Source organism: Eubalaena glacialis, chromosome 4, assembly GCF_028564815.1.
Source record: "Eubalaena glacialis isolate mEubGla1 chromosome 4, mEubGla1.1.hap2.+ XY, whole genome shotgun sequence".
In the NCBI taxonomy this organism is placed as follows: Eukaryota; Metazoa; Chordata; class Mammalia; order Artiodactyla; family Balaenidae; genus Eubalaena; species Eubalaena glacialis.
In genome coordinates, this window is record NC_083719.1 from 30,561,667 (window position 1) to 30,577,930 (window position 16,264).

The window sequence follows — 16,264 nt, forward strand, 5'->3', positions numbered from 1 at the left end:
TTAACAATGTCTGGCACATTATAAGTTCTCAATAAATGTTAACTGCAACTGTCATTACATTTTAGTATGTTTTATCAAAAGCAGTGGCAACATGGTATAATGGTTTATGAACTGGGATCTACCTTCCTAGCATTATAGCAGACTTTCAAAATCATATGTGCATTTGAATTGATCTTGGTGTCTAACATTAATGAATTCAAACACTAATGCTCATAGGAATTTAATGTAAGAGATAAGGATTTGGGAATGTTTTGAGTTAATGAAATTTCTTTATTTTTAAATGACTGATTACAAAAGTAGTGTATTATAGAAAATTTTCAAAACAAAAAACAGAAAGGTTCAATTTTCATCCAGCAGTAACCACTGTTAACAGTTTTGGTAGATAATACTTCCATTCTCATATGTACATACATACTGTATGTATTTAGCACATGCACTGGATTATATCTCGTGAGGGAAATGTTCTTGATGTTTGCAGAAGCCACAGGAGTGCTAAGTGATCTACATGGAATTTAAAAATGTAGAGAAATAATCTCAGGTGGTATTTCTATGCTTTATTAAATATATCCATATTTTTCCAATGCCCTTTTTAAATTAGTTTTTGAATCATAGAAACTAAGGGATTAGAGGACCTATAGTGGCAATATACTACATCTTTAGTCTACAAGTTTTATTTAAAACACTTCGGCAAGAAATTGTGGTAAATATCAAGAATCTACAGTTCTGGAGAACTGGCTGACTCAGTTTTAATGAAATTATTTTCATTCCTGAAAACCTTAGCACTATTTAGTGTGTTGCATTTAAGCCTTAATGTTTGATATGAGTGATGAACCTCCTAAACTGACTCTTCGAAACAGCAATTTCAATATCAAAGAAAAGTTACTTTATTTTTTTAAGTAGGTATGTAAGTAGTAAAATGAAAGAAAGTTAGAGATTGAGTTTTTAGGCATTAGTGATTTAGAAAGCCCTTCTGTGTTTTACAAATATTATACTTTTATTTATTCCTTTTCCCAATGTTATAAGCTTTGAATAGCATGCATACAAAAGTATTCCTAGAACATAAAGTTGATATTTCATAACTAAGGATGTGATAGAAGAATTTTCACTTTAAAAGTAAGATTAAAAGCACTTTTTCCCAATTGTAATGCAGGTTGCGGATATGTAAATTAAAATATAGTCTGTCAGTTGTTGAATTATCTATTTTAGAAAATAAATTATGTTTTCAGTAGTCTACATAATCACCACTTTTTAATCTCAGTTTCAAAAATACAGTATTGTTGAAAAACATTTATTAGGAATGATTGAGTCGATAACATTTTACTACTTTTAAATAAGGGTCTATCCTTTGTTGTTAATTTTTGTTTTACTCTCACAAGAGCAAGCAGAACTAAAAAGCTTTAATATTATCATAATGTTTTTAACCCCAAACACAAAATGATTTATGTATAATTATGATCTTTAGCTAAAATCGTAGATTTGAATAAATTACACAGAAGATAAACATAACTATAAGTTTGTTATTGGAATGACATTTAGTGGTGAAATTAGGAGATAAGAGTACATTATGTTTGAAAACATTGAAACAAAAATCATACTTAATGTAATATAAGTATTTGTACTTCATTCCTGATAGTCTTTAAATATACACACACCATAACTCTCACCAAGTTTTCAACCTGTGAAAATCAAATATATTATAATTTTTAAAAAATATTTTAACCTATAATTGTGTTTATTTCCATTTCATTAACAATGTACTGTTTTATAGAATAATGATACTGAAGAAGAAGAAAGGTTATGGAGAGACCTTATTATGGAGAGAGTGACAAAATCAGCAGATGCCTGTCTTACAACTATCAACATTATGACATCCCCTAACATGCCAAAAGCTGTATATATTGAGGATGTAATCGAAAGAGTTATACAGTACACTAAATTTCATTTGCAGAATACACTTTATCCTCAGTATGATCCTGTTTACAGATTAGATCCTCACGGAGGTTAGTTTGCCCATTTATACTGATAGTTTTTTCATATAACATCAAAATTACCTGTTATATAATTTTACCACGTCGGATGGGTCAGAATGCAATGACTTAAAATGGCACCAAAATTGTTTGATTATATAAATTGTAATAAACACTGGCTTACATTTGACTAGAATATAGAACTTGTTTTAATCCAGTACTTGTTCAGTAATAATTTCTTTAGCAACTATTTATATATAATAAGAAGTAATTTCTACTGGTCTGAGATTTTCCCAGATAACAGTAGCTTCTGGTTCCATTTGTCACTTCCCCCAAATTTTACCCAAAATATTATCTACAAAATGGATTGATTAAAGATATATAATTCGGGCTGCCCTGGTGGCGCAGTGGTTGAGAATCTGCCTGCTAATGCAGGGGACACGGGTTCGAGCCCTGGTCTGGGAAGATCCCACATGCCGCGGAGCAACTAGGCCCGTGAGCCACAACTACGGAGCCTGCGCATCTGGAGCCTGTGCTCCGCAACAAGAGAGGCCACGATAGTGAGAGGCCCGCGCACCGCGATGAAGAGTGGCCCCCGCTTGCCGCAACTAGAGAAAGCCCTAGCACAGAAACGAAGACCCAACATAGCAATCAATCAATCAATCAATCTTTAAAAAAAAAAAAAAAAGATATATAATTCTTTTTTTTTTTTAACATCTTTATTGAAGTATAATTGCTTTACAATGGTGTGTTAGTTTCTGCTTTATAACAAAGTGAATCAGTTATACATATACATATGTTCCCATATCTCTTCCCTCTTGCATCTCCCTCCCTCCCACCCTCCCCATCCCACCCCTCTAGGTGGTCACAAAGCACCGAGCTGATCTCCCTGTGCTATGCGGCTGCTTCCCACTAGCTATCTATTTTACATTTGGTAGTGTATATATGTCCATGACACTCTCTCACCCTGTCACATCTCACCCCTCCCCCTCCCCATATCCTCAAGTCCATTCTCTAGTAGGTCTGTGTCTTTATTCCCGTCTTGCCACTAGGTTCTTCATGACCTTTTTTTTTTTTTTTCCCTTAGATTCCATATATATGTGTTAGCATACTGTATTTGTTTTTCTCTTTCTGACTTACTTCACTCTGTATGACAGACTCTAACTCCATCCACCTCATTACAAATACCTCCATTTCCTTTCTTTTTATGGCTGAGTAATATTCCATTGTATATATGTGCCACATCTTCTTTATCCATTCATCCGATGATGGACACCTAGGTTGCTTCCATGTCCTGGCTATTGTAAACAGAGCTGCAATGAATATTTTGGTACATGACTCTTTCTGAATTATGGTTTTCTCAGGGTATATGCCCAGTAGTGGGATTGCTGGGTCGTATGGTAGTTCTATTTTTAGTTTTTTAAGGAACCTCCATACTGTTCTTCATAGTGGCTGTATCAATTTACATTCCCACCAACAGTGCAAGAGTGTTCCCTTTTCTCCACACCCTCTCCAGCATTTATTGTTTCTAGATTTATAATCTTTATAAATGAGTCATGTATGTTAACATGTATACATTTAAAGAGAGGAGGGCAAACTTGGATCACGAATACCTACCGTTCATTACCTGTTGTTTAATTATTGCAAGTTGATTTCAAGGGAAATATAATCTTAATATCCTCCAATCAGTGGAAAAAAGTAGAAATAAAGTAATCCTTAAGATACAAGAATTTAATAACCATTGAAGTGTACCATGAATTATCTGTTACAAGAATGTTGACTTTCTAACTGAATATTCCCTAAAGAATAATTTTCTCTTTTAATAAATAGACAGCTTTATTTGCCAGGTTGTATTTTTATATAGGGGGGGAAAAAAGGTGTGTTCTTTTAATTCAGAAAGCAGTTTTATTACTTTTTAATAAACATTATTAAAAGTTGATATATTCCTTGTTTTGAATTTTTTTTCATTTTAGGAGGCTTATTAAGTTCAAAGGCAAAACGGGCTAAATGTTCTACCCATAAGCAGAGAGTAATAGTAATGCTTTATAATAAAGTTTGTGACATTGTTAGCAGCTTATCAGAACTACTAGAAATACAGCTTCTTACAGACACAACAATTCTTCAGGTAAGTTTTTTTCAAGCATTTTCCATATTTCTAGACCAAAAAAATAAAGGAGAATAAGGGACCTAATTGAGTTCAGTATAAAACCTCGCTCACTCAATAATAATACCAGCACTATGTTAATTTTTTCCATTCAGAGTATTTTATATCTAAATGGAAGAAATGAGTCTAGAGAAGTTTTTAAAAGAAACATTTGGGGCAGAAGACAGGTGAATGTAGTATAAATTCTAAACTGTAAATTATTTGAAAGATAAATGATCATTTCCTTTAAAATGTGTCAGGATACTTCTTCCAGAACAGTGAACTATTTTTTGTTTTTTACATTCCTGTGACATTTATCAATCCAGAAGTTAGAGATCAGAGGAATGGCAGCTATGAAGGAAGGTCTGTGCTAATTTGCTTGAGGGTGAAAGGGAACAAAAGGAAAAACTAGGTGCTGATTGATGAGGGAAAATGCTCTCAGTGTTTTCCAGAAGTTTATGAATGCTTTGGGGTTTAGTAAGGTAGAATGTTACTGAAATCTGTTACAGATGTGTACTGATTACTGTCTGTGTCTGTGCAGGTATCATCAATGGGAATAACACCATTTTTTGTGGAAAATGTCAGTGAATTACAGTTGTGTGCCATTAAGTTAGTCACTGCAGTAAGTATAATCAGTTCACATTTTTAGTTATCTCTCAGAAAAATAACAGTGGTATCATTCAATCCAAATGTGCAAAAACTAATGCAGATTTGAGTTTTCCATGAGGACTATTTTAGTATGCCTTAGATTTCAAACACTTCTAAATATTTAAAAATATTTCAGTTAATAATTCCTTAATATTTACTATAAAATCAATTATTTTAAATCATTTAAATCTTGGTTTACGTTTCATACCCAAGATATCATATTCCTCTAGATGAAACTAGCATACTATGACTTCTACAAGAATGTCATAATTAATGATAGAAATGTTGAGCAAATTAAGTCATTGCCATCAAAGATGATGAAAACATTTTCATTCTAAATGGCAGATAATATTTTTTATCACATGGTATAGTATCATTTTTGTTTATTTTCAAATAATTATAACAAACTTAATTTGGAATCTTATAATTACTAAATAGGTATTCTCAAGATATGAAAAACATAGGCAGTTAATTTTGGAAGAAATTTTTACTTCACTTGCAAGATTACCTACCAGCAAGAGGAGCTTAAGGAACTTCAGGTAACTAACTATAGCAAAGTCCGAGTATAATGAAGAACTCCATTGTACTGTAGCCATCATATATTTATTCTTTATCATTTCTGTCTGATTTTTATTTTAATGATCAAATAAAAGAGAGGCAATTCAGTCTCAGAACAGCGTGAAGAATACCTTAGGTGTGAGAAATAACAATGCACATTTTAGAGACTTAAAAGTTCAGTGATTCTCAAGTGTAAAGATCTGTGGCAAGGATTTTCAGTCTTGGCATTATTGATATTTTGGGCCAGATAATACTTTATTTGCAGTGCTGTCCTGTACATAGTAAGATGCTTAGCAGCGTCCTTGACCTCTACCTAATAGATACCAAAAGAAACGCACCTTTTCAAATTACGATCACCAAAATTTTCACTAGACACTGGCAAATGTCCTCTGAAGGGCAAAATCATCCCTGGTTAAGAACTATTGGCCTATGAGAAGAGCAATAGGAAATACGGCTCCAGAGTCAGAGGCAGTTCAAGGATTTTATAAGCCTTACGAAGGAACTTGAACTTAATCCTTTATACAGTAGTAAGTCATTACATAATATTTTTAAAAGAGAGCTGAAAAATTACTCTAACAGAAGTATAGAAAATAGGCATGACGATTAAACGCTCTTAATCACTAAGCACAGAGTAACTAAGGAATGTTATCCACCGCTGTGGTCAGCATTATTGCCTTTGTTGGCATAGGTAATCATCATCATTTTCATAACTATCATTATAATATTCCTGGCTGATTAAATGTGTTGACCTAGCATATAGGGTTATATTTAGATTGCTTTGAAGGCTGTCTTCTGGAAAATAATTGTTTTTATCTTAATTTTTTAGACTGTGTACTGATAAACATCTATTGTCCATTAAAACCTGAAGAAAAGCTATCAACATCTAAAGGAATTCTTACGTTTTTAACTATCTTTTAAACAAAAAGATTTAAAATTTGATTTTTTATATTCTGTCATAAAATATTCTATAACATAGAATATTTTATATTCTATGTTGCTCATACTCTAACATATGATCAGGAGCTGACTATGTAGCAGATTTTAATAAGAAAATGAATACCAGAATGCCTGGGCATTGGGAAATCCTGAATACTTCTCATTTTAAAAATCATTTTGAAAAATATTTGATATTTTTTGTTATAATTTTTCAATCTGCAGTACATATATAAAGTATAGAATTTTATATTAAATACTGCATTTTTCCTTTGACTATTTTAATTATCTATGCATAGGCATTTAGTTGGTTTTTTGATAAGTTAGAAATAATTAGACTTAAGGACACTATTATAAGCAGTAAAGACAATGCCTAGAAATATTGGTAAAGAAAGCATCCTGAAACTTTCAGATCATAGATGACATGTAAAATGAAATTCTCTTCATACTCTGTAAGATTTAAATATTTTCTTCTCCATTAAAGGTTAAACAGTAGTGATATGGATGGAGAGCCTATGTATATTCAGATGGTTACAGCACTGGTTTTACAACTAATTCAGTGTGTGGTACACTTACCATCATCAGAGAAGGACTCTAATTCAGAAGAGGACTCAAATAAAAAAGTAAGGAATCATTTGTAAGTTTTATAACTGTATTTTTGTAGGAGGAAGCAACTATATTCTCTGCCATTCTTATAAAACTGAAGTTCTTAATTAGGGCTTCATGACTGGGCTTTCAGATCCTTGTAGAGCATTAAACTAAGTTTTAGGAGACTTGAGTTCTTGTCCTGACTTTTTTTTTTTTTTTTTTTTTTTTAATAAATTTATTAATTTTATTTATTTATTTTTGGCTGCATTGGCTTGCTGCGAGCGGGCTTTCTCTAGTTGCAGCGAGCGGGGGCTACTCTTGGTTGTGGTGCGCGGGCTTCGCATTGCGGTGGCTTCTCTTGTTGCGGAGCACGGGCTCCAGGCGCGCGGGCTTCAGTAGTTGTGGCACGCGGGCTCAGTAGTTGTGGCGCACAGACTCTAGAGCACAGGCTCAGTAGTTGTGGCGCACGGGCTTAGCTGCTCCGCGGCATGTGGGATCTTCCCGGACCAGGGCTCGAACCCGTGTCCCCTGCATTGGCAGGCGGACTCCCAACCATGGCGCCACCAGGGAAGTCCTTGTCCTGACTATTACACCCACCAGTCATGAAACATACAAATCGTTTTAATCTGAGTTTGTTTCTTCAGCTATAAAATGGGAATGATAATACCTAACAAGCCTACTATTACAAGTTGTAAGACTCAAGTGAGATATTGAATGTGAAAGTGAATAATATTATAATTATAATATGCAGTATCTATAATCACATACAGTAAATAATCGTTAATATAATTAATGTTAAATTCATGCAGAAAATGAGTTTATGCCCTCACTATTGAGTAACTTATAGCTAAGATTTGCTTTTGGTTTTGTAGCTCTTACCCATCAACACTTAAAATTTTTCCAAGTTTTATAGTTTTACCTCAAAGAAGTTCAAAAGAAAGAGAGATAATTTTATTTCCTAATTCTGTTATAGTCGTGGCTGTGTGTATAGTAATAAATAATAAAGTGACTGGTTAATAAAGTATAAAATGAATATCAAAAAAGTTGAGGTCCCTGTTCTCCCCTTCTCCTAATCTCACTGTTCTCTTTTCAGTTTTTCTTTCCTTACCATTGGTGAATGTTTATCTTCGTCCATTTATTTATTTATTTATCTTTATAAATTTGATACAGAATTTTTTAATTTACATAAATGATATAGTGACATATTTACAGCTAATTTTTTCACTCACCATTGTTTTTAATACATGTAACTAATGCTAGATTCTTTTTGATTTAGGTTAAACACATCACATATGACGTACAACAACTTGAAGCAAAAGTTTCTCTAGATATACTTAGAAATAGAATATTAAATCATAGTGTACATGGACTTTTAACTTCACTGGAACTTGTCAGTTTTCTCACTAAAGTGGTGTTCTAGTTTACATTCTTACATTTTGATTTTGCCTAGTCTGGTTAGTATGAAATGATACCATGTTTTATTTTTCATTTTTCTGGTGACTAGTGAACTTTTTCATATATTTATTCACTTTTCGGGTTTCCACAACTTTGAATTAACTATTTATATCCTGGTCTTTAAATTTCTAATGAAGGAGTTGAATTTTTTTAGTATTATATTCTAGCATTCCATAAACTTTGAGCTTGCAATTTTTTTTGAAATTCTTTTTGTGTTGATATTTTCAATCAGAATTGTTCTGATCATGATAAACAACTGTTGATATTTCATTTGTTAAACACATTTGTCACTCGTAACATATTTTAATAAATAAAAATGAACTCTATCAATATTTTTATTTAGTTTTTATGAAGTATTGAAATATATTTAGTATGCTAATTGTAGCTTCCCTTTTTATAAATAATAGTCAAGATTTTTAGTATTTAAATGTATTGCCCCTATATTCAGTAATAACATGGCAATAGCAACTGAAATAACTTGTATGTTGGTTATTTCTTATATCTGTATAAATTCATTTTTCTCAATCTAGGTTGACCAAGATGTTGTCATTACCAATTCTTATGAAACAGCCATGCGAACAGCCCAAAACTTCCTTTCCATCTTCCTTAAAAAGTGAGTAAAATTAACATAATCTGATTTTTATTTTCGCCATATAGAGAATAGTTCATTTATTTTATGTAAAAGATTAATCCAACTTCCTGCTGTAATCTGAACCTTGACTATATCTCCCTGACCCTTGATTTCCTTATCTTTAAAATGAGGAAATTAGAATATTAAAAATCTAAAATTTTATGAACTTGCTCATATGTTGAACTCCCGAAGTTAAAGTTCGAGACTGAAATTCTATAATTTTTTTTCAGTGAATTTTGGGACTTTCTAATTGAATAGGAAAGTTTGGGGAGAGAGGTTTCCTTAGTTTTCATACGAATTTATAGTAATCTCATAGAAAAACAGTGGTCATTATTTAAAATGTGTTACACTTGCCAGAAAATTATGTTAATGTCAGTAAATGAATTCCCTGTAGTAGGGGAAAAAATGAAGATTGAGAAACAGATTCATTTTAAACCATATTTTATTTAATGTACTCTCGTATACCATGTTTAGATATGAGAAAAGAGAAAAACTTAGTTAACAAAGTTTTAGTCATATTGGTGAACATGTCACCTAAATTCACAGCCTTTCCATTATTTATCTTTGAACAGATGTGGTAGTAAGCAAGGTGAAGAAGATTACAGACCACTATTTGAAAATTTTGTTCAAGACCTTCTTTCAACAGTCAATAAGCCTGAATGGCCAGCTGCTGAACTACTCCTTAGTTTGTTAGGGAGACTGTTGGTAAGAGTATAGCATTTAAAGATTATTAGATTACTAGAAGACAACATAATGAGGATGTACTCTGATTCACAGATGATGAATTCTTTAAAAATGTGTAAGGAAATATGACCATTGCATCTCTATTTTTGCATGTGCATAACTGTACACAATACTGTCAGTACCTTGTAGAAACTTTGAAATGTTGTGACTTTTGGTGCTTTCATTTCATTGCATAAGATAACAGTGCTTTAAAAAACTTTTTTTTGTTGTTTTTTGTTTTGTTTTGTTTTGTTTGGAGGTATTGTTAGTTAAAAGCATCTCAACACTGAGTCATAAGTTATTGTAGTTAATTCATTTCAAAGCATGAAACTGATTAATGTGAACTCTGTCATCTTTAAGAGTATTTCTAAAAACATGACATGTTTTAGTCCTTATGTAATATTGTATTAGGGAAATGCAAAGAAATACTATTGTGATTTTTCTTTTTATCTTTAGACTACATTTGGACTTGTGCAATTGTTACAAAGTTTGTGGGACCTTACTTTTTGTCAGCTGGAAAACTTAATACTATTCTGAAACCAAGATAATTTTTCATAGGCATCAGAATTCCAGCCTAACAAATTCTTACTCAGTAATAATCCCATTTTATAGAGTTTAGCCTACATTTAAAGAAAGTGACTGTGTTCTTAGGAAGGTTTAATTTATATATATATATACATATATATATATATATATATATATATATATATATATATATTTTTTTTTTTTTTTTTTTTTTTTTTTTTTTTAATGAAAATGTTAAAAATTCCAGAAACTCAAAAGGCAATTACTGGGAGTTCCCTGGTGACCTAGTGGTTAGGATCCTGGGCTTTCACTGCCGTGGCCTGGGTTCAGTCCCTGGTCAGGGAACTAAGATCCCATACGCTCTGGGGTGCAACCAAAAAAATAAAATAGAATAAAGTTTTTTAAAAAGTCAATTACTTTGTGGAACAATATCACAGGGGAAAAAAGTGTTTAAATTTCAAATAATACAACATAGATTTGGAATTTATAAGTTGCTGTTAAAAATAGTATAAATTGGTTAAATTAAAACAAAATTATTTTTCACGTGTAGGTTCATCAATTCAGTAACAAGTCAACAGAGATGGCTTTAAGAGTGGCATCTCTTGATTACCTTGGAACTGTTGCTGCACGACTGAGGAAAGATGCTGTTACAAGCAAAATGGATCAAGGGTCTATAGAACGAATTTTAAAACAGGTATTGAGATAAAGAATTTGAATTTTGGGGATAAGTAATAGTTAAGTACTTTTTTTAGATATTCTTATGTTAGTGTTGCATTTCATTTTGTAGATTCAGAATAAAATCTTACTCCTAAAAATGGGGTTTTTCAAAAGCTCCACTGAGAAAATTTATACCGTAGGGTGAATTATGTGTAACAGGAACTTTCAAATGATTTATATAATCCTTAATTTACTTTCTTTTTGTGAACTACTGTTATGAATGTATGATTCTATTTCCTATTTGGTTTAACAATACCTTTTTTTTTTTAAAACTATGGACGAGGTGGTAGTAATACCAAAAGTTACTTAAGAAAATTGATAGGTAAATAATCTCTAATCCTACCATGCACAATGTTTTCACTTTCTTTCTACTCTTTTTTCTTTTTTTAATGTCCATAACCATATCCATGCTGGCCATGACAAATGCCTCTAATTTTTTTTTCTTGTTACTATACTTTGCATTTTGAAATAATTTTAAACTTACAGAAAAGTTTTAAGAATACTGCAAAAAGCTCCCATTAATCTTTCACCCAGATCCCTTAGTGGTTGACATTTGCTTTATCATTCTTTTTCAAAATATACACGCATGTGTATCTATATATGCATTTTTATTTTCTTCTGAACCATTTTGAGCAGACAGGATGCCCCCATGACCCCTGAATTTCAAAGTGTGATTCCCTGGACAAGCAGCACCAAGTTTTACATCACCTAGGAACTTGTTAGAAATGCAAATTCTCAGGACTCTCTCTGGAACTACTGAATCAGAAGCTCTGGTGGTGGGGACAAGCAGTCTGGTTTAACAGACCCTCCAGGTGATTCTGTTGAATGCTGAAGTTTGAGAACCACTGCTTTGTGTATGTTTTCCACGAACAAGAACTCTCACTTAAATATCCACAGTACAGCTATGAAAAGCAAGAAATTACCATTACTATAATACTACCATTTAATGGAATATTACCATTCCTGTTGTATTTAATAGATTATCATTTGTTGCTATCATTATTGTAGCACTCAAATTGAACTAGATTTGACTAGTGGGAGCCCCTTTAAACTGCCTTTTGTATCTTTTTGATATCTTCCCATCTTTCCTTGAGGACTTTGTGGCACAAGATGTTTCAGACTCATCTTTTACTTCCCTTGCGCCAGCCCTGGAATCAGCCATTTCTCCAAGTATTGCTGATTCCTTTCATTGAAGAATGGTAACTAGGTGATTTTCAGTATTTCTGAGAGTAGACCTAGGACCTCTTATTTGCCACATACGGCCATGTATTGTACACTGTAAAACTTGAGGGGAGTGATCCTTGGTAAATATTTTTATGACTCTTGACATACTTCCAAAAAGCTTTTGGAACTTTACAGTGTACTAGTTTACAGTGCCATGACTAATTTCTGAATTTATCCATTTCACTATACTCCAAGAACATAGGTTAGTCTAATCTTTGTTTTCTACTTAGATATATTCTAAACCATATATTTGGCATTTCACATGGTAAACCAGAGAATAAGCTATAGACATTAATGTCAACTCAGAGTTAATTTCTGCTTCTGTATTGTTCTTGACAGAACTAAAGACTCAATCCCTTTCTGATTTTAGATCAGATGCACAGCTCAAATATACCTACTGTATATTTAATATCCTACATGAAATAAAGTACTATTTTATGTTAATTGCAAATAAAAATATTTCCCTTTCAGAATGTTTTTTCTAAATAATATCCCAAAGACACCTGTAACACATAATAATTCAGACAATAATTAGTTTCTATTTACTAGATTAAAAGTTTGGAGTTATCAGCAAACAGAAAACCAGTGCTAGGACCTTCCTACCTCTGAAGATTTACATACACGTTGTTCTAATAATTATTATGTCAGCTACTTACAAGCTTCTTTAAAGAAAGTTAACATGTAGTTCATAAAAATAAAGGCTAACTTCAGCTATTAGTACACTTCAGCTATCAATATATAATGTTTTTCAAAAATAGTATTCTTCTGTTTCTTTCTATACTTACATTTTTATTTCTATCATTTATCAGATTTTTCCCTCAGATTTGTGTATGCAACTGGATGATTTGTTAAAGAACATTAGTAATATCTTTTTTGTTACTACTTGGTTTATTTTGTAGGTTTCAGGAGGAGAAGATGAAATCCAACAATTGCAAAAAGCATTGCTTGATTACTTGGATGAAAACACTGAGACTGATCCTTCACTAGTGGTAGGATTCTGTTCTCCCTTTTTTTTGGAGAGTTTACATGTTTGTTTCAAACTTGGTCTGAAAGAAAATTGAGAAGTGTTGTGAAGAGGGAAGCTGTATTGGAATCTTGATTTTTAAAACAGGGGTACATGATAGTCTAAACAGAAAAGAATGATTATGGATTGATTTGTCTTAAATGGAATTCTGGTACAGATATTGTAGTTTACTAAAATTGTGTGACATGGGAAATATTTGGAAATCTTTCCATAGGTTGTCTTTGAGACCAAGTGAGAGCATTTGTCCAGGTGGTGCATGAGATGATCTGTTAGCATATAAAAAGAATATTAGAATTTTATGTCTATATTTATTTTTAAATATAATCCTTAATTGTGTTTTTTTATATATTAGGTATCCAGAATATTAGTATAAGAAGTTTATATGTAAAATTTATACACTATATTGGGGCACTTTTTAATTTTTTTTTTAATTGATGAGATATGCATCTAAAGAGGTTGGAGATAACTAAGCTGTTCAGCCAACTACTGCAGGTTTTCAGTCTTTGTGGAAAGGAACAGATTATACAGTGATGTATGTCAATTATTTCTCAATAAAAGTGAAAAAAAACAGGAACAGATTATAGGTGTGCCTTAGTGTTAATATATTTCAATAATAATTGGCTATGTATTTCTTGAAGAAGTAAGGTGAAATTTTGAAAATAACTATAGAGTCTTCTACCTTCAGCATTTTATCCATGTGTTCTAAACTTTTCTAGTTGACCCATCTTCTCTCTAATTTTACTGACTCGTTGTGTGATCCGTCCTTAGTTAAGTAGTTGATAGTAGTATTGTAGACTTAATACAGTTGTGTTTATAAAATTATCTTTTGACGTCATTGATATAACTGTTAGGACAAAGTAAAATAATAAGTTTTCTATCATTTAGATATTCTAAATGTTCTAGCTTTCTTAAAATCTGTCTTTATCTGATGGAAGTTTTTTTAAAGTAAACCTTGATATTTGTATTCCTGATTGTGAACACTTTATCAGTAGGTTGGAAATTTTGTTACTAATTTCATCAAACTCAAATCTCACCAAATTTCTTTCCAGTTTTCTCGTAAATTCTATATAGCCCAGTGGTTCCGTGATACAACTCTGGAAACAGAAAAAGCAATGAAATCACAAAAAGATGAAGAATCATCTGAAGGAACACATCACGCAAAGGAAGTTGAGACAACTGGTCAAATTATGCATCGAGCTGAAAATCGGAAAAAGTTTCTTAGAAGCATTATCAAAACCACACCTTCTCAGTTCAGCACATTAAAGTAAGATCCAAAGAGAAAACATCTTTACTTTTTCAGTTATCTCTTTGATATCTATTTACCTACTTTTCAAAAAAATTAAATAAATTAAAATTTAATGACTTTTTGTTGCAGGATGAACTCTGATACTGTGGACTATGATGATGCTTGTTTGATTGTTCGATACTTGGCCTCTATGAGGCCGTTTGCCCAGAGCTTTGATATTTATTTGACACAGGTAAACTGGACCAGAATTCCTTATACAATGAAATTGATTTTTCTAATTCTGGTTATTTGTGTTTGAGTATGATGTCTATTCATTGTTGAGAACAGATATTTTAAAAAATCATGAAAGTAACATTTGTTTCTGTGTTCCATATTTGTTAAAATGTCTTTGTTCTGCATGCCTTTTACCTATTGATTCTTGTTTTACAGATAAATGGATATGTATCTGTATGGTACAGGTAGAGTGATGGTATATAGGTAGAGTGATTGGTGTTATAAAAATATTCAATTCCAAGTTATTATTTAAATGATACTAAATATCCTTGATTAAAGTTACAGATAGGAAGGTTTCAGTGGGGCTACAGGTTCTTGCAGATGAAGCATAGCAATAAAAAACAAGTTTAATTGAGAATGCCAGAATAAAGGAAAGTCCCTAAAGCATAGAATGCCTTACCATGTTTTAAGTTAAAGCTTTGGATCAGTAAGATAACAGATCTTTTACTCACTTATATAAAAATTAAAGGAAAGTGAATATGATATTTATTTTAATTGTTTTGCATGTTTTCTTTCTATATTTTGATAAATGTTATGTGTTCTAAAATTGATGAAAATGTCAATATTTGCTTGGCAGATCCTTCGAGTTCTTGGTGAAAATGCAATTGCCGTTCGAACAAAAGCCATGAAGTGTTTATCTGAGGTTGTTGCTGTAGACCCCAGTATTCTAGCAAGGGTAAAGAGGAGCACAGATGATTCTTTTTATTTGAGTTTTCTATTCAAATTAAAATATTAGTTCTACTTAGTATAAATTACATTTTCTTTATTTTTCTTCAGCTGGATATGCAGCGAGGAGTTCATGGACGATTGATGGATAACTCCACTAGTGTCAGAGAAGCAGCAGTAGAATTACTAGGTCGATTTGTCCTTTGTCGACCTCAGCTTGCTGAGCAGTATTATGATATGCTGATTGAAAGAATATTGGTATGTTTGTTATGTCATTTTTATTGTAATTTATGAGTATAATTTTGCCTTCCTAATGTCACTTTTTAAAAATGTTAAGCTAGAAATGTAGATATCAATTATGTATTTATATTACCTAATCTGTAAACTATAGCAACTTTCTAAAGAAGGACATATTTCAAGAGGAGGGCTGCTCAATATTGTAAAACAAATCATTGGCAAAAATTGGATTCCTTTTTCCAGTTACTCTTGCCTTTTGATTATGCCAGTTTACAATGAGTAAATGATAGGAGCTACATGGCATAGTTAAATATTTTGGACAGGAATCTAGAGTAATTACATATGTATGTATATAAACAGGAAGAATTGTTTCAGTGAGAACTAGGTATAGAACTTTGGTGTCTGACAGTATTTTTGGCCGTTATGTATATTTGCATGTTTCCTTAAAGCTGAATTATGACAAGCTCGGATACCTGCAAGTTAAACAAGAAAGTCATTTGAGTCTTAAGACCAAACTTAAGAAACACTGTTCTAAGATATTCTTTTCTTCTATGTCATTGAATTCTCTGGCCCTGAAGTATTTCCCTGGAAAATGAAAGGAAACATTGGCATTACAAAATATCTGTAGAATTTTCATACCACCCACTGCGGACATATTGACTCCTTCTGTAACTCAACAGAGATGCATTAGGTACAGGATTAGGTA

At 32.0% G+C, this 16,264-nt stretch overlaps 1 protein-coding gene across 5 annotated transcripts in view; it reads left to right on the plus strand.

Moving 5' to 3' along the window:
• Positions 1-16,264, plus strand: part of NIPBL (NIPBL cohesin loading factor) — a 201,806-nt gene that overhangs the window by 139,806 nt on the left and 45,736 nt on the right. For all 5 annotated transcript variants that reach the window (XM_061189192.1, XM_061189187.1, XM_061189191.1 and 2 more), the window contains 13 exons: positions 1,769-2,000; positions 3,941-4,092; positions 4,652-4,732; positions 5,197-5,297; positions 6,734-6,872; positions 8,823-8,905; positions 9,496-9,628; positions 10,722-10,865; positions 13,012-13,101; positions 14,186-14,400; positions 14,512-14,614; positions 15,233-15,331; positions 15,433-15,579. In XM_061189192.1, coding sequence (XP_061045175.1) covers positions 1,769-2,000; positions 3,941-4,092; positions 4,652-4,732; positions 5,197-5,297; positions 6,734-6,872; positions 8,823-8,905; positions 9,496-9,628; positions 10,722-10,865; positions 13,012-13,101; positions 14,186-14,400; positions 14,512-14,614; positions 15,233-15,331; positions 15,433-15,579 — 1,719 coding nt within the window. The remainder of the gene's footprint in view (positions 1-1,768; positions 2,001-3,940; positions 4,093-4,651; positions 4,733-5,196; positions 5,298-6,733; positions 6,873-8,822; positions 8,906-9,495; positions 9,629-10,721; positions 10,866-13,011; positions 13,102-14,185; positions 14,401-14,511; positions 14,615-15,232; positions 15,332-15,432; positions 15,580-16,264) is intronic.